Raw genomic sequence first — 24163 nt, forward strand, 5'->3', positions numbered from 1 at the left:
CTTTTGAGAAAGGGGTAGGGGTGCACATTTTAATTTCATGAGAAATTCAATGGTCATTTCATAAACTTTCAAGACAAAAGGTGAATTTCAACAGATTTCATATTTTTCCCAGCAAAGTCAGGTTACAAGCCTGTCAACCAAGCATGCTTGTACATGTATTCAGAAACAACGGTTACAAAGACTGTCAAATGAGTACTGTATAAGACATTTAAGTTTTGGGACTGTTTATATTTTATGGCTATGGGGAAATGATAATTTTTTTGGAGAAGCATGCACAATGTGAGTGACGTGCCATGATTTTAATTTACTTTTACGTACAAAAATATGCGAATACATACCTCCGCAGAACAAAATAGGTGAACCCCCATCACAACCTCTCCCCTCACCACCAACCATAAATAATGAATGGTCCCTTAGATCAACAGTGACCACAAGCATTATTTGTAATGACATTTTTCTTCTCATTTGATTGGGTGAATTTTAAAGCATTGGTTTTCCTTTTCTCAAAATTTCAGCTGGCATGAATGGAAAGAACATTGTCTAAAAAAGTAATATTAACACATTCAAGGCTGATAGTTTTATACCACTAGTTATATGTTCTGATACTCATTTCACTCTTTCACAATGTGATAGGAATCAGAACAAATACATCAACTATTATAGTTAGTATTTTCCTTGACCCTAAGCAACATAACTAACAATCCAGTGACAGATGTGCGGACAAATACTTGCAAGTAACTGTGTTTATGAATTCCAGGAATCTTTCATTGCATGATGAGTTACACAATGTACCCAAATTGTCTTATTTTAATTTAAATAAGATATTTGTGGTTATAATCTTGAGAAGAAATATAAACTGAAATCATCTAATTTGTTCATCCTGAAATTATTCATATACTTTGAGAAAAATGCTATTCTGACCTCCAAATATGTTTTCCCATTTATTTTTTACTTACCTGTGACACAACATAATACTGAAGAATAAAAATAATCTTTGAAGGCGAGCAGGTAGAGCACTGCTTCTTTAAGGATGTGCCCCATAAATGCTGGTGAGTAAATATTTTCTTAAAAATCTGCAGTTGGTAACATTATTTTATTAACGTCAGTAAGGTCCAGTTTTATGACGTTCAGTTTGACTGAATGAAGTCAACTGAACATAAGAATGACAGAGTTTTCTCCCTTGCATGTGTGACAATGTCACATGTATTTGGGTGTGCAATGTCAGAACACAATCCTACCGCAGCTGCTGTTCATGATGAAACATTTAGCATTGTTTTGCTAATTGCGATTGTTTCATGGCTAATCTTCAGTTAGGTTGTGATAAATAAGAAACAGATGATTTCATATGCTTTAATGATCTTTTTACATAGTTTACAAAAGACAACATAATTTGTACATGAAATGAGACTTGTATGCTAAGTTATATTCACAAACTATCCAGAACCTTGGCACCAACAAACAAACAAGCATCATCAAAGCTATTATGATCAGATCTCATACATGTTTATTCAAAATCTGTTTAACATGAAACCTACTTCACCTAAGACTACACGGAAATGAATTATGTGCAGTCTGTGTAGTAATTATCTTCAAAACTTAGTGTGGTATGTAAGCCCAATACCCTCGAGGGTGCCATTGTACAGAGTGTTCTTAGCACTAATGAAATCATAACTCTCATACCTTAACATAGACTTGGGGTAGCCTTATGGCTAGGACTGCATGGTATGACCGGTATACTGGTATATTGCAATACGTTTTATAAATGATTCATATTGCAATATTTTTTCTGAGAACCAGTATGGTAAAGAATATATATGTGTTTGTGATAATCTTTATGGTTGTATGGTTTCAATTTAAATCTCCACATATTTTTATTCACAACAGATGTTTTCCTTTGTTACCCAATGACAAAACTGCATCCTGTAATATTATAAATTGTGTAAACAGGAAAACAGTATCCATTACTATGCAAACTAATTTTGAGGTTACTGTCATCAGAATGCTTAGGGACTTATAATGTAGAAACTAGGATTGACGTGCACAGTTAGTGCTGCTCACTGTCAAACACTTAAAGTTCCAATATACTGCAATACATATCGCAATACAGATACCTATCCACTGCCATACTTATCGCTAAGACTGTTTTGTACAACGACACCCAGACAGGAAGAGTTAGAAAGTCAGAAAAGGTGTTCAATACATTCGCTGATAAACCAACATTAGGCTCCAGCAATCTCGTTATGCTAGTTACAAAAGTATATCTACACACACAATTATTATGTTATAGAAAATTAAAATGGAAACAATGATAATCTAGACTCATTGTCATGAGGCCGAGAGATTGACTAAATCACTAGTTTCATTCATTTTGACTGAATTGAGTCACCTTTTGTTCCTACTTGCACCTGTGGTGTATACTATAAATTATGCATTTCATACGTTGAAACATTGACTCATTGTTCTTACCGTGGGTTGGGGTTCTTTCTGTTTGATATGTTACGATTGACCCATGAAGCCAGGCTTATATGTTGCCATTTACACTGACTATGCCATAAAGATTACAAGTAATATTATTAATTTCTCATATACATAATAACGTTCACTCTGCTCATAGAGCAAACCCACAAAACAAGGCACATATCACACAATATACACTGTGATATATGAATGGCCATATACTCACTCCATTACACGAAAGACCATAAGCAGTGTTGAAATCACCATATTCAATACAGATACTGATACTTGAATTTTTCATACATTTAATGAAAAAGACAAATTACCATGTATGTGAATAGCTATATGTTACCTGCCAAACATGAATTTAAAAACTGTACACCATAGCATCATAGCTTTTTTACAAATTTTACCTTGGCAGTAAATGTCTATAAGTTTTTAACCTTTGGCTCTAGTGATTTCTTATACAAATCTAAAGAAGCCATTGCACCTATTGCACAATGCTATTCACAAAACCAACACATCCTATATTTATGAAATATATTCATCAAAATATTTTACAGTGCTTTCCTTGACTGGACACAGTTTCAGTCATTTTGCCTTCAGATATGTCCAGGGGCCCCTTTCACAAAGCTCTCGTAAGCCTAAGATCTTGTAAGTTTTCTCGTAGCCATTGTGCCTCCTATACTGTAACACAGGAGCTACGGATGCTACGAGAAAAGTTACGAGACCTTAGGCTTACGAGAGTTTTGTGAAACGGCCCCTGGTCATATATCCTTTGAGCATATCTGGTCTAGAGTTGTGAGGATGTGCTGTGGATACAAAGGCAGTGGTGTAAGTCTATCTGCTGTGTAGATTTGAGACAAGGAAGCATTATCCTATATATCTATATGAACACATCACTGTGAAGAGACAAAACCTAACTACATGCTGTCATCATGATGGCCATTCACGGTCATTGAGGGACTAATATGGTCAACAGTGAGTCACTGAGTGTTGTTGGTAGTTGCAAGGGGATATGGGTGGGGTGGTGACTTGATGTGTGAGTGGTTGAGTGAGCGTTCCGTCAGCTTGTTATAAGGTTATCCTAAAGAGGGTTGTCTAGCATGATGTGGGGATTAGGAGGTCACTGCTTTAAGAGATTCTTGTGAAATGGCACACTGAGCCCAAGTCACTTAAACCAGTGGTCACTGTTGTGGTCACTGTTGGGAGAGAGTTTTCCACACTCTACAAATCAATCCAATATCATTTATCACTTTGGTAATGACTATTTGATTATGTTGAGTATTGAGACTGAGGGCTGCTGCGGTATTGCTGGATTATTGCTAAAAGCGGAATAAAAAGATACTTGCTCACTGAGGGCAGTCTCTGAGCAGTGATAAGCATCTTAACAGATTAGGACATATTGGGGTTGAACATTATGATCACTGACAATAACATACTGTGGACAAATTATATGTGTTTTTACTTTTACTCCATAACAAGATGGCAATCATAATTTTCTTGAAACATAGATTGGAAAAGGAAATTAAGTTTCTTTTCAGGTCATATCTTTTCTTGAGAACATTTAAGATTGTTAACCAAAAGTTACTGTGTTCTGTAATCTGATTGGTTGAAAAACATGATCAAATGGTATTAGATTCCCGGAAACTGCAAGACTATTTATTCACTGCGTATTGACACGTAAACAATTGTTTAGTTGTCATCAACAGTGGTGACGTCATTCAAATCATATTGTGGCATAAAGTTAGAATGACGTCACAAATGAGCGACTCCAGATGCTACCATGGGAACCAGCTGAAACGGCCAGCTGATGACACTTCACTGCTGTACCCCTACTCGATGTAAACGAGTGCAGATTGTAAAACCCCCTTTGGTTTACTTTTTTGTTTAAAAAACCGACACTGTCGGTTCCAAATGCATTCCTGTGCTTCAAATACTCAGTAACATCCGGAAATTGGCCAACACATGATGTTCATCTCCTAAATGATACACGATTCTAAGTGTTTTCTTGCCTGATAAAACCCTGTTCCCCAGTATTCTTGGTGTGGAGAGTAGTACATGGCAAGGATGAGCTGGAAGAAACATATCACAAATGTCACTTGCTATGGTTGAGTGATAAAGAGTAAAGACATTGCATTTGTAGAACAACAAAAAATGCCTGAGTATGTAGACGACATACACATATGGTTCAGGAGATGCCTTCAGCAATGAGAGCTGGAGCCAGACAATGTCTGCCCCTTCAATTTTTATGATCTATGGAAATACCATACCAGGTAATTCAGTAATTCATCCTCATATTGCAAAGATATAGTCATTATTTCACAAAGGGTATAAACTGCAAGGTCTAAAAAACAAAATGGACATCAGACTATATGTTATTAGACAGTTCAGAGGTTATATTTAGACTGAGATCATGTGATCTTGTGGAGATCATATGACTGTAAAAGGGGAGATAACTGGGAACAAGAGTACAATGGAAGGTAAGGCAGTCAGCCAGCATACAGAGTCACTATGGTTTTTCAACCAGCTGCAGGAAACAGTTTGCATTCAGATGACACAGTCACAATATAGTCCTAGGCCAAATGCTAGAAAGTCCCTATCTTTCAGGATCTTACAGTAGTAGTAAATGTGTTATCAAGTAATTAGTATGACACCTCCTATCCTCCAAAAATTCTTCTTGATATGTAGCTATAGCAAACAGGATGTATCAGGCTACTAAAACAAACTGGGTTCAGTCCACATGTGTCCTCATGTTCACGGACCAACTGCATCTGTATTGACCACATTGTCTATGGACGGTGCCTGATGCACTAGAGTTCAACATCATGGTCAAGATATGCAGTATGGGTGATAAGGCTGGGTGTATCATATTACCTGACTTTGATGCTGTTTCAGCATTTGGCCTGGGAGTAAATACAGAATAACATACTTTGTGTTCCAATTAAAATACATACGGGACTTGCAATCACCTTTGTGCTTAGACAGGCCTTGGACAGCTATTCCACTTATTCAAAATCATTATGCATTCAGAGCACATGTCACGGTGGATACTTTTGTCACTAATAGCAGCAACACAACTGAATAAATTACACCTTAAAAATCACAATCTGAGCCACATATCATTCACTGGGCTACGTCATGCCGCTGATCCATGGTCATGTGACCTCACACGTGGAAGCTTGTTCCTTATGGTTGTGTTGTGCGTGGTTGACATTGTGGACAGTTCGTTTGGAATACTTTAACTTGGTGTCCAGCCATTTCTGCAGGATGGCAGGAAGGTATGGCCATGATGGTTGAGTTTCAATACGATAACTGAATACTGTCTCCAGACACAACCTGAAAAAGGGTTATAAATAATTATGAATCAACTTTCAAGTATTCAACATTTTTAGCCAATGTCGATTTATGTTGAAAGGACTGAGACAAGGCTTCATTCCGAATGAACACATGCTGGAGCCAGCTATGCCATAATTTCAACACATTCTGAAAAAGACAGCCTATTATTAGCCATTGTATCATTTCTAAAGCTGAGACTGTAAAAAATGTGTCCCAAACTGTACAATATCCTTGATATAATGCACCCAGTGTATCCAGTTTCAAAATGATACATGGAGAAATGGATATGTAATGACCCGAACTGATTTCAGAGACATCATAGTTGTGAAGTTCTAGCCCTTAGGTCTAGCAGTTTCATTTATTTCATTTGTTTGCTTGTTGATTAATACCACACTGGTGGTCTGTAAATTACCAGGTCTGGACAAGACAATCCAGTGATCAACAGTATGTCAGCCAAGCAAATGTGGTAGCCCTTCCCATTATTCACCTTTGACAACATCATGGGTTCCTAAAGACTCATATAACTCTGAGCTACAATGGTTTGTGGTTTTATTGAACAAGCTGAAAATCCCTAAGCTATCAATGGACTGACAATGGACATTATGTATGTCATGCAATAAGCTTACTAAACTGGTTGGCAATACATGTGTCAGATGATAAATTGGCTACAAAACGCAGCACTCCAAATTTTAGCTCTAATACGAGTATCACTGTCAGTGACTTGACATATCCAACAGGAACAGTCTTGAGTAGACATTACTAGTTTTCTGTCAGATTTAAATACACAGTTGATTTTTTAGTTCAGAGAACAAAAAACTGTCCAAAATCTCAAGGTGCTTCATCAAAGATTTGGTATTATCAAATATCTGATATCATAAACACTGAATGTGAAACAGTTATGTGCAGGAAGGCTTACCTGAGGAGTGATTTTGGCTGTAACCTAAACACTAGGATTTTGTTCGAATGTTCCTGAAACAAAATAAAGGCAATGAATAAAATGAAAGTACAAGTGAGTTTTTTATGGTGAGTTATCATACAAATGTCATGACTACATGTAATACTCCTGTAAGTGGAATTTCAATAATGAACAATTATTAAGAACAATAATGACAAACTTAATGGATAACAATGGTACAAGAATCTGTATCGAAATGTCAAACTCATGAAATAAAAGAAGTTGTTATTCATAAAGTTTGTCAATGTTGTGAACCTCAAATACGATGAATTCTGACACGTTAACCAGTGGTCAATTAGAACAACCAGTCAACATCAAAACGGTACATGACAAGTGACTAATAAGATACCGGTCTCTGATTACTTTGAGTGAGTGAGTAAGTTCAAGTATCACATTTAGACTTTTTCCATCTGTATCTCATCTGCCTAGAAAAAATAGACTCTTGTCCCCTCTGGTTGGATTTGTTTGTTTGACAAGCAAAGGGACCTATTCTTTCCTGTTCCCTGGCAGTTGAACCAAGCATAACCCTGGAACCCGGAACACCAACAGCAAGAAAAGCACGGAATACTGTTCACCTTGAACGCCTACTATTAGACAAGCATGGGGTAATGGGGACCTGGGTACCCTAACCAGGAGACAAACATGAGGCACTGGGCACCTGGAATCCCTACAGCAAGACAAGCATGTGGTATTGGGAATCTAGAACCCCTTGAGAGAGACAAGCATGGAGTACTGGGGATCTGGAACCCTAACAGGGAGACAAGCATGGGTCACTGGAACCCTTACAGTAAGACAAGAATGGGGTACTGGGATCCCCAAAAGGGAGACAAACATGAGGTACTAGTGACCTGGAATCCCTACATGGATACATGCAAGGGGTACTGGAACCCTGAAACACCTACAGGGTGACAAGCATTTGGTACTTGGGACTTAGAACCCCTACAGAGAGACATGCATGGGGTACTGGGCACCTGGAACTCCAACAGGGAGACATGCATGTGGCACTGGAGATCTAGAAACCCAACAAGGAGACATGCATGGGGTACTGGGGACCTGGAACCCCAATAGGTAAACATGCATGGTGTACTGGGGACCTGGAACCCCAATAGGGATACATACATGAAGTACTGGGGACCTGGAACCCCAACCGGAAGATAAATGTGGGGCACTGGGGACGTGGCAACCCAACAGGGAAACAAACATGGGGTACTGGGGCCTACTCAGACCCAAAATGCCACAGAAGACAGGTATAGGCTCTGGGCTATTAACTTTTTAAGCATTTTTCAGTTTCTTTTCTTTGTTTGACAGTGACTGAATCCAGACAGTTGTAGGAATACTTATATGTACATGACAAAACTGTTTGAATATGCATGGCCAGTGACAGGTAATCACAATTTTGTATTATACCTAAAATGGATGGAAATATCATAAAACCACCTTCTATATGAGCTGACCGCTACACATAATGGCTTGCTGATTCCTTTAATGATGTCACATTGGTATTGTTTTGTTCTGTCAACATACTCCATAATGACATCATAAATCTTGTTCCATGACATAACAGTGTTGGGTCATGACACCCTAATTAAAAACTTGCAAGTTCAATATAAGCAATAAACATACATTAACCTGATGGCTGAGGATGTCGTCACAACACCCGCCGAAGATGATGATATCATTGTCCGAGGACAGGGCAGTTGTATGCCAGAGACGAGGGTTGTTCTGGGGGATGGTGAGTTGTGTCCATTGACACACATCAACATCTAGCACCCACGCATCACCTGTCAAGAATCAGACAATCAGTAGCAGAAATTTCCACATAACCCACAGGAAGAATTTTTAAAATCTAAATATTTTAGATATTTAAATACTTACTTTACCATAAGTCTTATGCACATTAACTCAGGCTCCGCTTAAAAGAGATCATACAGTTGTTGATTCCCCATTCTCTGGAATGGCTACCTCATGTATTGACGAATCAATAGTGCCAGCCTGGACTTTCCAAAAAATTCACTTTTCCTGAACAGGTCTGAAGAGCAAGAGAGGGGAGAAGCACCCAGCACTGGGAGAGATTAGCCGCCTTTTGGTAAGGTAAGTATCTAAAATATTTAGATTTTAATAATTTCTTAACTTTAGCGTTACCACAGGTCTTATGCATATGGATTTGACAGTAGAATGGTGGTGTTGGGCTCCACAGGACTGTTCCACAATAACAGGACAACATGCCAAGGGGAACCTAGGGAAGACTAACTAACACAGCAGACTGTCACAGGTAACATCTGGAACAAGAGACAGACAGTAACCCATGGAAACCAAAAGAAAAACAAGCACACCCAAGGCAAGAGTTGGGTGGGTGAGCTGCTGGGCAACCACTAGTGGACCAAAAGATTGAAGACCCTCTACGTCCTCGACCTTTAGATCCCGCAGGTAGTGGCTATTGAAGACAGAAAAAGGATTTCCAAAAACACCCCTCCATGATAGCCGTAATGGTGTTAACTCCTATGGAGAGCCATGGTGGAAGCCTAAGTAGCCACGATGGTTGTGCATACCCAAAGCGCAATGGTGTTTCCCTTAGCTGTAGTGGAAAATTGAATGAATAGTCTCTTATGAGACTTCTCCCTGGGTGTTGACTTGGCAACATACATCCTAATAGCCCACACAGGACAAAGCAGTAGCCAATGATGGAAGACAATGGAGGAATGGATGACATTCTGTCCGCTTGTTCTGGCAGTTGATTGATTGCCATGAAGTCCCAAGTGATCAAGACCATGTCGGAACTGCTCAAAATGCACACCCTGGTGATATCCAGTGTGTGTATTTTGCTAACTCTAGCCACCGTAGCCAGTGCCAGGATTTCTGGAAAGGTTCTGAAAAGGAACAGCATCCGAAGGTTAGTAAGGAGGACCCTACAGATGCTCAAGGACAATGTCAAAGTCCAAAGCAAGAGGATGCCTGAAGGCTTTGAGCATTGCTATATGCTCAGGCACCTTGGATATCTGCTTGTGACAAATAAGTCCCTATAGAGTTGCCCTTGAGATGTCAGGTAAAGGAGGAACTCTGCAACGAACTGAGGAGATGATTCAGCAGGTCGTTCAACTTCTGTGCACAAAACTTCTCAAAAGACATCCACTTATTGTCATATAGTGATCTTGTGTAAACTCACTGATTGTGAGCAATAACTTTAGCCAAACACGTGCAGAAAGCTTTGACCTTCAGTGGATTCTGCAAAAGGTCCAACTGTGCAGATGGAACTGGATGAATTAGGGTGCATTTGTGACTCTGAGGATGCTGGTGCAGGTGAGGCCACTCTGGTAACTGTTGTGGATTTCTGTCGACGCGGCGGCAGAGTTCGTAAACCAAATCCTGGTTGGCCTCCAAGGTACGAACCGTTTGGATCTGGTCATTCCTTGGTTTCAAATCAACCACAACATCATTGATTCTGGTGTTTCTCAGAAGAGGCGTCCAGTGTTGTATGACTGCTTGTAGCTCCAAGTTATAGATATGCCAACCTAGCTTTGCACTGGACACATAAAATGGCAAACACACAAGCAAGCAAGGACATTATGGTGAAAAAGACATATGAGATTACAAAACACCACATGAGTCAAGCACAGGGATACTTATGACACAGGAAATACACCAACCACTGAAGTGAGAGATACGAGGTAGCCAGGTGAAGTTAACATAATTTCTTCTTTATCCATGCATAAAAGGGAAAAGGGTAATAAAAAACATACCTACCAGATACAAACAACTTGAACAGTGAGAAGTGTCAGTCGGTAAGAACTAAGCGAAATAAAAAATGTCTGACTCGCAAGATGCTTGAAGTAAGAGTGAATTTTTTGGATGGACCGCATGTGCGTGGGAGGGGAGATCACGTCACTCCTGTTCCTATACATTCATCGATACATGAAATAGCATCGATACATTCCAGAGAATGGTGAATCAATGAGTGTCTTATCTCTCTTAAGTGGAGTTTGTGGTAATATGCATAAGACCTATACTCATTCAGCATGTGACAGGCCTGGAAAAAGTGAACCTGGACCAGAGAATCCAGTGATTGATATCATGAGCAATATCCAGTGGGTATGCTGACAAAAATCAACTGAACCTATGAAGTCACATCTTACGATCAGTAGTTTGCAAAGTACCTCTAATGACCTTATGTTTGGACAAAAATATGCTCAATTTCATCATATCAGCATCTTCAAACTTCTTCAGTTATTAAGTAAAAGAGCTGATATTCCTCTGTATGGCATGAAACCTTTCAAATTCTTCTCCATATCTGTCAGTGGAAACTGAATATTGTACAGCGAATATCCAATATCATAATATTGCCAGATTCTATACCATTTGTTTTGATAACCCACTGAATGATTTTTAAAATATGTATTTCAATGAAAAATATACATGAGGTCAGACTTATTAATGGACTTGTTTCCTGATTGGCTGATGATACAATTGTTGGGGTTTTGGTTCATTTTTGTGTCGAGTACAGTGCAAACAGTCTGTGAAGATGTCACTATTTTGACCTTCTTTCTGGACACATTAATTTTGACTATTATTAGAAAATAAAATTTAAACAAAGATTCACTTGAGATTTTACTAACTGAGCGGCTTCTGATCCTGTGTGTATCCGCCATACAGGAAGAGGTGGTTGTGTGACACCGGGGTCAGTGTGTGCCAGGATCGGCCACAGGGGATCACTGTAGAACATGACAGCCTGGAAGAATGATATGACATTATATCCTCAGAATCATACAAATGAAGGTCAGGCGTTCAAAGCAGGATAGGTCTCGCTATCACTGAGGTCATCAAAGAAGAGAAACCAAGATTCATATTACAACTGAAGATTCTTTTTGTGGAACATAAAATATAAATATTTATTAAAAATCCAGTTTTGAGATCATGTGAATATCTATGTGTGAACAACAAGAAATTGACATATATGGACCAGATATGGTCTTCACACATTGTATGCACATGGGGAAATTGAAGTGAGGTCTTCCGTGTGACATGGGGATGCTTTAACAAATAGGATACCCAGCCAAGCCTGGGAGAAATTAAAACTGTTCCTCAAACTTTTATAATTCTTACACTTACTCTCCACTCCAGGTCAAGCTTGAAAGGTCAAGACAGTGAAGGTCATTCATCCTTGCAGTCAGATGTCGTCCTCCAAACAAGTAGACCTTCTCTCCCAGTTGAGCCACCCCATGTGCAGCTCGAGGCAGAGGTACTGGACCCTGTGTATTAGGAATATTAAAGCATTCTAATTCCGTGTCCATTAATATAAATAATCCAATATGTATGTTTAACAGTGAGTTCTTTTCAAAATAATCATTACTGTAAACTGAATAACTGATTCACAGTCACATCTCAATAGCTGAAATAATCTTGAAACACAATAAAAATTATCACCATAAACAATTTATGAAAACAAACATAAATATGTGGACAACAAATCATTGACTTTTAAGAAAAAATATACTCCCTCCCTTTATGTTTCAAACATTTTGTACAGGAAGATAATCATATTTAAATAAGGAGGTGATACTGTTAAAAACAACTGTTACAAAGATATTTTTACAATTTCTTTGCAAAGTATTGTTAGGTCATTGTAGAGACAATCTATATGACCTACACAATGAACTGTTCTGAAACACTGCAAGAATTGTTTATAATGACAGAGAGTTAGTTAAGGAATTTTAAACGTTCAGGAACATTCATTTCCTAATTGAACAAGTGGACATACCCTGCACTTGGGATTCGACCACTCGTCAGTGGTGGTGTCCAGTATCAGCAGCTGATTGTTCCAACCTCGATCAGGGAAAAAACGCTACGAACAGAAGTAAAATCATGTAAAGCCACCGCAGTTTATGAGATATAGAATCAGGTATGTCCATCTTAGTATATGAGAAGTAGAATCATGCAAAGCCACTGTAGTATATGAGATATAGAATATAAGTTATCACATCCCCTTGCCTCCAGCTCGGTGAATACAGCCTTACTCGGGACTGACAAAATCCTGTATTTCCCTTGACACAATGTGATAACACATTTATCCAGCTGAATGTTTTCAATAAATCAAAACAAAACAACACGCATCGAATCGACTTGCTGCCATGTCGACACAAGCTGACCGTTTGATCTCAATGCACCACACGTTACTAAAGACTTGTCGATGCACGCTTTTCTCACTTCACGTCGTCACAGAGGCATAGCGGGGTGATATGACTTTCGCAGCGGGAGTATACGACTTTTATACTCCCGCTGGCGGATCGAGATGGATGTACATGGTATTTTATCAGAGTCACGTGGACCAATCAAAACTTGACATTCTTACATGAGGCTAGATAATCAGGTATGTCCACCTTAGTATATGAGAAGTAGAATCATGTAAAGCCACTGCAGTATATGACAAGTAGAAACAGGTATGTTCACCTTAGTATATGAGATGTAGAATCATGATGGCAGATATTTTTCTCTATTTTCTGAGTATTGCGGGCATATAAGTAGTACATGGTACTCATCCTCTTGCGACAGATTACAGAATGGACACTGGATATCTATTGCATTTACAGTTTTGTCAAATCGTATGGCTTGGACTTTAAAATTGTGTGCATTAAATCTAAATTTAGAAAACGCATGCTTAAGTTGTGATGATTTAATCTTTGAAAAGTAAATTTCTGTATTAATACAATATTTATATTCTGTATAAAAGTTAACAGATGTAGATGAAGTTATTTCATTGTACCAGTCTTGTTGATAAATATCTTTGCATCTCTGCTTGAATACTTCAATGAAATATTCTGCAGTGCTTACATTTTTAGCGAGCCATACATTTCCAAAGTCATGACTGAAAAGAACAGTTCTAATGAAGGAAACCCAATTAGTATCTCCTGAATCATCTAATGTTTTAAGCATTTCATAACTACATCGTGAATAAAAGGGTAAGATTCTTTATGGATAACAACTTTTTTATTACATATGATGCGAGGTTTCGGTATGGATCCTTACACCGTTGTCACTCTTGCTTGACAACAGTTATCCACGAAGAATCTTACCCTCTTATTACTCACCAGCTTCTAATAACGCCAATCAAACAAATACATTGTGAATATCGTGAAATTGGTTGTCTCGCCAATCTTAGCCAATACGATATAACCCGACAGCGGGCGTTAATAAATAGTGGAAAACGTCCACATTCAGGTAATTAACCTTGTTTGTAGTTCTGTAACCAACACGTAACAGGAATTTACAGAACTTTGAATGTACCTTTTCAATATTCTCATTTATCCTAGAGCCCCATGTTTCAGAACCGTAGAGCAAAATTGGTTGAAATTTCCCATCATACAGTTTAAAACTTGCAAGGATCGTTAGTTCTTTGTATTTACATATGAATCTCTTTATGACATGTAGGGCTCGTTCAACTTGCATGGATAATGTTTCACAGGCTCTGGAAAATATATTTCTACAAGAAAATATGATACCTAAATATTATATATATTTGGTCATTGAGGAACCATTTTTTGCTATTGGAAATTTGACCTCCATTTCAAAAAACCATTACTTTAGTTTTACTCATATTTATCTCGAGGCCCAATTTCAGACAATATTCATTTTAAATATCCATTTTACATTGTAACTGGACAACAGAATCAATAAGGATCACAACATCATCTGCAAATAGCAACACAAGATCTCTGATATGTTCGTTAATAAATACACCTCTTTGACAAGTTCTGCGACATAACAAGAAAAGAACCGATGACAGAATGCAACCTTGCCAAACTCCCACATATGTATCAACTACATCACTCATTTGAAATTGATTAATTCTGACAGATGCTCTCACGTTGGTGTACATATTACGTAAAAGACGTTGGAGTTTACCATGTATTCCTGACTGTAGAAGAACATAGATCAGTTTCGTTCTGTTAACAGATTCTACGAAAGGGCAATAAAACTTCCCCCCTTTCTTCCATAGATGTTTATGGATAATACTATTAAGAGTAAATATATGGTCCACAGTTGCAGACCCGTGAAGGTCCCGGGGTAGAATAGGCCTTCAGCAACCCATGCTTGCCATAAAAGGTGACTATGCTTGTCGTAAGAGGCGACTAACGGGATCGGGTGGTCAGACTATGACTTGGTTGACACATGTCATCGGTTCCCCATTGCACAGATCGATGCTCATGTTGTTGATCACTGGATTGTCTGGTCCAGACTCGATTATTTACAGACCGTCGCCATATAGCTGGAATATTGCTAAGTGCGACGTAAAACTAAACTCACTCATTCACCCACATTTGCATATTCTTCTTGAAATTCTGCTTGGCACTCTGACAGAAGTTGCATGTGGAGACCCAAAACTTAATGTCATTATCTAATACAGTGGTAAATATTTTATTAAGTGTATTCAGTCACGCAATGCCTCTGTAATTATAGGGGTCACTACTTTCTCCCGAATTATGCAGAAGTACTATCAATCCTACATTCCAGGCATCTGGGAAAACACCGCTATCTACAGCTTGATTAAACAGACTATTCATAAGAGGAAGCAGTAAAGAAATACATTCTGTAAAAACTTCGACTGGAAAACCGTCTTCCCTGGGTGCTTTTCCACATTTCAAATTTTTACTGCACATAATATCTCATTATCAGTTATACGGTTACCAAGGTATTCGTCAGACGTAAATCAATCCTAACATTCGTTAAAGAAATGTAGAATCAGGAATCACTATATGAGAAGTCAGGTATAGTTACATAGTTACGTCAGTTATGTATTAGTTAGTATAGTTACGTCAGTATAAATTATAAATCAGGTATGTCCACCTTAGTATATGCGATGTAGAATCAGGTATGTCCACCTCAGTATATGAGAAGTAGAATCATGTAAAGCCACTGCAGTATATGAGATGCAGAATCAGGTATGTGCACCTCAGTATATGAGAAGTAGAATCATGTAAAGCCACTGCAGTATATCAGATGTAGAATCAGGTATGTCCACCTTAGTATATGAGATGTAGAATCAGGTATGTCCACATCAGTATATGAGAAGTAGAATCATGTAAAGCCACTGCAGTATATCAGATGTAGAATCAGGTATGTGCACCTTAGTATATGAGAAGTAGAATCATGTAAAGCCACTGCAGTATATCAGATGTAGAATCAGGTATGTGCACCTTAGTATATGAGATGTAGAATCAGGTATGTCCACCTCAGTATATGAGAAGTAGAATCATGTAAAGCCACTGCAGTATATGAGATGTAGAATCAGGTATGTGCACCTTAGTATATGAGAAGTAGAATCATGTAAAGCCACTGCAGTATATGAGATGTAGAATCAGGTATGTCCACCTTAGTATATGAGTTGTAGAATCAGGTATGTCCACCTCAGTATATGAGAAGTAGAATCATGTAAAGCCACTGCAGTATATCAGATGTAGAATCAGGTATGTGCACCTTAGTATATGAGAAGTAGAATCATGTAAAGCCACTGCAGTATATCAGATGTAGAATCAGGTATGTCCACCTTAGTATATGAGATGTAGAATCAGGTATGTCCACCTTAGTATATGAGAAGTAGAATCAGGTAATGTCACATCAATATATGAGAAGAGATGTAGAATCAGGTAAGGTCACATCAGTATATGAGAAGAGATGTAGAATCAGGTAAGGTCACATCAGTATATGAGAAGAGATGTAGAATCAGGTAAGGTCACATCAGTATATGAGAAGAGATGTAGAATCAGGTACGGTCACATCAGTATATAAGAAGAGATGTAGAATCAGGTAAGGTCACATCAGTATATGAGAAGAGATGTAGAATCAGGTACGGTCACATCAGTATATGAGAAGAGATGTAGAATCCGGTAAGGTCACATCAGTATATGAGAAGAGATGTAGAATCCGGTAAGGTCACATCAGTATATGAGAAGAGATGTAGAATCAGGTAAGGTCACATCAGTATATGAGAAGAGATGTAGAATCAGGTAAGGTCACATCAGTATATGAGAAGAGATGTAGAATCCGGTAAGGTCACATCAGTATATGAGAAGAGATGTAGAATCCGGTAAGGTCACATCAGTATATGAGAAGAGATGTAGAATCAGGTAAGGTCACATCAGTATATGAGAAGAGATGTAGAATCAGGTAAGGTCACATCAGTATATGAGAAGAGATGTAGAATCAGGTAAGGTCACATCAGTATATGAGAAGAGATGTAGAATCAGGTAAGGTCACATCAGTATATGAGAAGAGATGTAGAATCAGGTAAGGTCACATCAGTATATGAGAAGAGATGTAGAATCAGGTACGGTCACATCAGTATATGAGAAGAGATGTAGAATCCGGTAAGGTCACATCAGTATATGAGAAGAGATGTAGAATCAGGTAAGGTCACATCAGTATATGAGAAGAGATGTAGAATCAGGTAAGGTCACATCAGTATATGAGAAGAGATGTAGAATCAGGTAAGGTCACATCAGTATATGAGAAGAGATGTAGAATCCGGTAAGGTCACATCAGTATATGAGAAGAGATGTAGAATCCGGTAAGGTCACATCAGTATATGAGAAGAGATGTAGAATCAGGTAAGGTCACATCAGTATATGAGAAGAGATGTAGAATCAGGTAAGGTCACATCAGTATATGAGAAGAGATGTAGAATCAGGTAAGGTCACATCAGTATATGAGAAGAGATGTAGAATCAGGTAAGGTCACATCAGTATATGAGAAGAGATGTAGAATCAGGTAAGGTCACATCAGCTATGAGAAGAGATGTAGAATCCGGTAAGGTCACATCAGTATATGAGAAGAGATGTAGAATCCGGTAAGGTCACATCAGTATATGAGAAGAGAAGTAGAGAAGTAGAATCAGGCCACGTCAATCGATGATGATTCACGAATGAGTGAGTATGGTTTATGACAAACACATACTCACCTTAAGCCACTTTTAGCAACATTCCTGCAATACCATGACAGGTGGATACCAGACATGGGCTTCACATATTGAACCCATGAGGGGAAAAGAACCTAGATCTTCTGTCTGACAAGCAAATGCTTAAAGCCACCCCCCCACCCTTTCCTCATGATTCATGACTCTGTGAGTGAATGCTGTGTACTGCTGCAGTAATCGATATAAATAGCAGCTGGACCAGAAAATCTGGTCATATAATCTCATCATTCCATGTGGTCCATTGACAGCATTGACAGCCATTGAGACAAGTCACCATGAGTGGTTAGATTTACCTTGAAAATTAAAACTGATCACATATACACAAAACATCACTCTCCTGTGCCAGTCTCAACTGAACATCTCAGTTGTATTCAAGAACTGATGTAACTATAATTTATTATGAAGTCATATTGAATCTGGTCAATATTGTGACTAAAAGACTTACTGGAACATTCAAGTCCCCGGAGGTGTCTGCCACAAAGTCTCCATTCTCACATAGGTATTCATGAATCGGAATACCAAATCCTCCAAAACAGTAGATTCTGCAGCAAACAATGCATTTTTGTAAATAACCAGTATAAATAGTCCTTAGAAACTATGAAAAGGAGAGTTTTCAGTATCTCTATAAGGTAATAACAGCTGCCTTGATGATCACATTTCGAGTGAGTGAGTGAGTGAGTGAGTGAGAGAGAATGAGTCGGTGAGTCAGTGAGCTTAATTTTTCGCAGCATTTAGCAATATTCCAACAATATCATGGTAGGGAACACCAGAAATGGGCTTCACATATTGTACCAATGTGGGGAATCGAACCAGCATCTTGAGTGTGACTGAATAAGTATGTGAGACTAGTTGCCATGGAAATTAGAAAAACATTTGCCACAACAAGTCTCAAAATATGAAAAGTCACAGAGTGAAATGGTTGACATATCTATGAGCCAAATGAGGTGAAGAAATGTTGGACATTTTTCAAGGTTCTCCAGAAATTACCACAAATGGTATCCCCAAATACAGTCTAAGTAAAAGTCATCACCATGGATCTTATGTAATATATGTAAAAAATATTACAAGCTACCAAAAAGCACCAGCACAATACCAGACCTATCTGTATACTAAAATTGGTGAAGAAATATTTTGGGTTTTCAACATCTGCTTGTTAAAAAACCTCTTGCAAAGATGGATGCACTGACAGTGTCCATTTACAACCCACCTCACTCAGACACACTTGACTTGGAGTTTTAAGAAAACTGTTCATCTGAGACTTCATTTCTTTGTTTTACTTTTTTTCAAACATATCATACATCAAATTCGATAACTATCGCTCTTTAACATTCTTTCTTTTACCTTTTGGCCATTTTGGCCCACCTGGTATGGAAAATCCACCAAAGAACTCACATAGGTCAAGGCTAAAAGGTTACCTTTTCTCATGTGTCCACAAAGCAAACTTGTCTCTTGGGCTTGGTGCCCGCTCGGTAGCAGGTAACTTACTCCAGGTCATTGTCTGGAGGTTCAGCTTGTATACTTTGTTGGTATTGCCAAAGTCGGTGTGACCAAACACCACATAAAAGAAGCCGTCAAGGACACAACAACAGGCGCCAGACGTCCCTGGAGGGCGGGTTCCAAGTGTGGTGTTGCACGTCCTGAACAACAACGCACATAGATAGATCTTTTATTGAACATTAGCTTTGAAGAGAATTTTGGCAGATCACAGCAGTTCAGCTTCATGCAAAAAGAAAGAATGAAGTATCCACTCTTAAACATTTATCGTTATTCTCATGTGATGGATTTTCGATTACTTAAGAAATAAATTTTCAAAGTATCATGCATGTAGTTTTATTTTCAAATCTCTTACCTCTAAGCTTGTTTATTTATGTCAAACATTTCTGAAATCCAGGAATTTTTACTTTTTTTCACAATTGCGGCATGGCCGCCCTCTCACTGTCAACACATCTGACCTAGAAAGCTATATCACACAAGTTCTATCATATGATTAGCAGACTTATCACTGACTTAAAGGGTTAAAAAGTACTTGTTTGCTGAAATTAAGCTAAAACTTATGTTTGGTATGTTGACATGAAGCATCTTCTGGTTCAAATGAATGAAGACAGTGTCACCAGATGTTCAAAGCTGCAGATGCCATAAGTTATCATTACGTATTGCAAGAACTACCATTCAGCATGGGTGATCGAAGTTACATGTTGATTAAACTTGTGTGAATTGATGATACGTTTAAGATAATAACATAAATAGCTATAACAAGATATGGAGTGTCTCAGATCAATTAATTTTCCAAGACACTGACTGACTGACAGTCATAAAAATTCCTGAGATTTCCTTTCTATTCTAGGTTGGTACTAATATATTGAAATTTAACACCAAAAGTGAATAAAATCATGAAAATTATACAAATACTGATCAGCATAAAACACACTGCAAAATACTGATCAGAATAAAACATGTTGCAAAGTATTGATCAGCATGAAACACATTAATACAAGACACTTGACAAGGATGTGCAACATCTTTATTATTTCTGGGCAAATACTTGTGCCTTCATCAGGTGAATGACAGTGATGAATGAGGAAGGAGAAAGTATTTGCCTAGAAAGGTTGTGTGTAAACAATAAAGAAGTTAATCATCCATATCATGTGTCTTGTATTACCCTACCAACTCCTAAATGTCTATTAAACATGATGAAACCCATTGTAAAATACAGATCAGAATTAAACATGCTGTAAAAGAACTTGTTTGAGCTAATGACAAAACTGTAACAATCATGATGAAAATCAGACCATTAAAAACAAGATTATTTATGACTTGCAGTAAACATACTTGAGATGATATGAGGAACTGGTCAGGTTCACATTTGAGCTGGCTTCAATGATTGAATTAAATAGGTCAAGCGCTTCACTTGATGGTGCACAGCACAAGTGTGTTGTGCATATAAATGACATAAATCTGTCTTGAGCAGACTTGTTGTGTCTGTGTGCCGATAACAGACTCAAAATTTATGAAGACTTTCCTTCATTTTATCTTGACATATATTGACACAGAAACAGTTAAACAGGTTCAAACTGGTGAAACATAATCTGTTTGATTTCTTTGTTGTCCAACTCAAAAATATTGTTTTTCGAGTGGCAATGAAGTTCTGAAATTCAAACACTTCTAAAAAATGTCAAATTAAATATATGAAACGAAAGACCTGATTATTTCATCAAAATATGAGCAAGACACAACTTTTGAGACTGTAACCATGGTAACAAGTGGGAACCCCATTTAAACATACCATTTATCAAAGTCCATGCTGTAACACCAGAGATCACTGGATGGCAGGTACCGATCTTCATAGGTATTCTCATCCTGCGTAAATAAATACATTCAAGCATTATTTCACATCCATTCACAATCACTTAAAAACATTTTCATTTCAGAAAAAGTATCATCCAAATAATCAATACACTTGGTGACATTTTGGCTGGTCCTACTTCAGCTAATCTCATACCTGTCAGTCAAGATGTCCACACTCCAAACAATAAAACAGCAAAACTATCATGGCATGTCTCAGTTCATTTGACCATATAATAGTTGTACTCCTCTATCTGGAGTTGGTACTAAACATTGAAAACAGTATTTGTATTTTGCACACAGTCAAGTAGCAGTGTTGGTATGTTTCAAAACACAAATAAGAAGTCCCTACACTCAAAAGAATTTATCATCACAAGGCAAGGGGAATGGTGAAAGCATTAGTAATTTGACTTATCACAACAATAAAAGCATGTTTTAATCATCTTATATAGAACTTGTTAAGTAGCTCACAGCTTAGTTTCATATCCTGTTAGAGACATGTCACGGAAACTGTTTTTATTCTACTCAGTAGTAATCCCCTCTTGTCATCTACACATGATCTGATTACAACTGCAACTGTGGACAGAACCAGTTATACTGGATTCATCTGGATAGGCAAACATTAATAAATAACTTTTAAAGAGAAGTAACCTTGAACTACTTAAGTTACAGTGTGCAGTTGTAGTCCGTACTGGAATTCATCTGGGAAAGTAATTAAATCATTTTTCAGGAGAAATGACCTTCAACAAGTCTGTTTAATTTGATTATGTTAAATCCTTAACAGTGGAAAGTACAGGTCATACTTGATTCATCTGGACTGACTATTATTTATAAAAATGTTCTTTTAAGAGGAACAACATCAAAATAATGTTCACAACACATTATTTCGGAACATTATGCCCTGAATAACAATGTGTACATTAACTTTAGAGCCTGTTATAACCACCTGGCTGAAGATAGAGTCCTGCTGAATTGTGTTTGGTCTATTATGTTCAAATGATAATACAAATATATATCTTTTATGATAAAATTGCTATTTTATACTTATCCTGACTCATGCTTAATTATGTCATCTCATTGCTTCAGGGACTGCAACACAGACTAAACCTTTCACTACATGTCATTCTGGAAGTTTACTAGTCCTGACACAGTGGAAGCTGCCCTACCCGGCATCTGTCCAATCTGCCAAGTTATCAACAATGGCATAAACTCAGTCCTGTCCTTGGCATGTTCCTGGCACATCCGCCACATTGTCAAAACCGGGTTATTTCTTCAGTCCCAATGAGTGCCAGTTAGACAGCTTCCACAGTAGTTACATGTTTTAGGATTCCCTCTTGTTCAAGACACATACTCATATCGTCAGTGTAATGACAAGGACTGTAACAATATATCAAGCTATCAATGGATAGCAATTAGTCGATGGAAAACTAGTATCCGTAGTTTAGTAATTTACTTCTGTTGATAAGTACACAGTGCAAAATACAGGAAGTACCCAATCCATTCATTCTGATTTAGAGTTATCTGCCCCTTTACCTCTATAACACTCTTCATGAGGGTTTCAAGTTTCTTGTCAGTTATCAATAGAGACTGACTACAGCTTGTTTTTATTTCATATAAACTAAGCATTCATCTGGGACATGACTTCAAATGAGACAATTCAAGGAGAAAAAAACTATTGCAATAGTATCACAATAGTATGTTGCAATAGACAATCACTATCACAATAGCTGTTTCCCTCTCAACAATCACCCCAATTAATGACAGAATGTTTCACCTGATAGCCTCCCCACACCAGCAGCTTCATGTCCACACACGCTGCAACATGGCCACTTCGTGGGGGAATCTCTTCTTGAGAAGGGATACGATGCACTTGATCTGTGCGGCGTCTCACAGCTGGAGGCAATGAGGTTAAACCATTATGAGAAACACCTCTAATCATAAATATCATTGACATAGACACCAACGTATGTTTGAAAGAACAAAATTGGTCGCCAAATGGTAGAGAGTGTTGAGTTCACTGTACACAAGATTCCAATCCTTTGCCAGTTTTGTTGTGAGTGTCACATTTATATTTCATCTGAACGGTTATTTAAATATATTACACCATGTTTCACGAAAACAGTGTTAACAATGCATGATGAAATTCAGCTGTAACTGAATGGTTGTTAACAGTTATGATGGTCCCACACAATAAGCAAGGCACTGAAATATGTGCCTTTTACAAACTGGGATGTTGCTATTGTTGTCAGAACATGCGTGTATATTGTCACAAATGAAAAGGTTTGAGAAGGGAAGGATAGGCTTTGATGAAATCTGTTGTGTAGACATGTGTTGATACATAGATAAAAATAGCAACTCATAACCAATGACATCACTGATGCTGACCTACAAGGAAAACAACCTTAGATACCTGGCAACTGGATGATTTTTTCATATGAGTGTGCGACATGTAACATATGTATTCATAGAATCTTGTGCACAGATTAACCCTATTTTACATGTCTTTACATTTACCACCTATGAGTATGAATCACTGCTCATAAAATGGTATCATTGAGAAATTTGAAACAACAGAATAGACTGAAATTGACTGAAAAAAAGTACACCCTACTCTCCCCAACCCAGTAAATCCCGGTGCAGGTGGATCCTGACCATGTTCAAACATAATTTTAAAAGATGCAGCCACACTAACCCCTCCCACTTCAAACTTGATCATTTTTCATGGTCATGCTTTTAACAATATCCTACCAAGTATGCGTCTCACTAATCTAGGAATGTATACCTTGCATGGTATATAGCACGAATGTCTGTCTCAGTAAGGATGTCAGCAAAACAAAAGCTGATTCATTCAAGCAATCACACTGTCATTCACTGACGTCGAATCAGTGACCACTCAATCAGTCTTTGCGGCTGAGATTGTGTCCAGCTGTGTGATCGCGTGAACCGCCGCGTGTGGTGGAAGAAGCGGACAACCACATTTTTCTGATATTTCTTTCGAAACAGACACTACTATATCGCCATGGTTCTGAGAAAAGGCGAAAGTAGCACAAAACAAACAACAAAAATATTTTCCCGTCGGGCAGAACTCAAACGTATATGAGAGTTACCTG

General features: G+C 38.0%; 1 protein-coding gene across 2 annotated transcripts; it reads right to left on the minus strand.

The window, feature by feature from the left end:
- Positions 1 to 1338: 1338 nt before the first annotated feature.
- LOC137294632 (kelch domain-containing protein 2-like) lies at positions 1339 to 24155 on the minus strand. 2 transcript variants are annotated; one of them, XM_067825691.1, is made up of 11 exons: positions 23836 to 24155; positions 22828 to 22946; positions 20995 to 21068; positions 19127 to 19348; positions 18157 to 18253; positions 12504 to 12587; positions 11855 to 11994; positions 11362 to 11474; positions 8381 to 8532; positions 6713 to 6765; positions 1339 to 5796 (listed from the first exon to the last, which is right to left on the minus strand). In XM_067825691.1, exons 1-11 carry the CDS (start codon positions 23840 to 23842, stop codon positions 5616 to 5618), a joined length of 1242 nt encoding a protein of 413 aa, XP_067681792.1. In that variant the 5' UTR covers positions 23843 to 24155; the 3' UTR covers positions 1339 to 5615. The 2 variants fall into 2 exon arrangements, with proteins under 2 accessions (XP_067681792.1, XP_067681791.1); XM_067825690.1 differs by having other exon boundaries at positions 8375 to 8532.
- Positions 24156 to 24163: the final 8 nt, after the last annotated feature.

The sequence above is a fragment of the Haliotis asinina genome, chromosome 8 (genome assembly GCF_037392515.1).
Source record: "Haliotis asinina isolate JCU_RB_2024 chromosome 8, JCU_Hal_asi_v2, whole genome shotgun sequence".
Taxonomy (NCBI): Eukaryota; Metazoa; Mollusca; class Gastropoda; order Lepetellida; family Haliotidae; genus Haliotis; species Haliotis asinina.

Coding starts and splice junctions, on each gene's coding strand:
- LOC137294632 (XM_067825690.1), bottom strand. Junction 11,475..11,854: donor AGCTTGACCTGGAGTGGAGA/GTAAGTGTAAGA, acceptor TCATTCTTCCAG/GCTGTCATGTTCTACAGTGA. Junction 6,766..8,374: donor TCCTCAGCCATCAGGTTAAT/GTATGTTTATTG, acceptor ATTTTGTTTCAG/GAACATTCGAACAAAATCCT.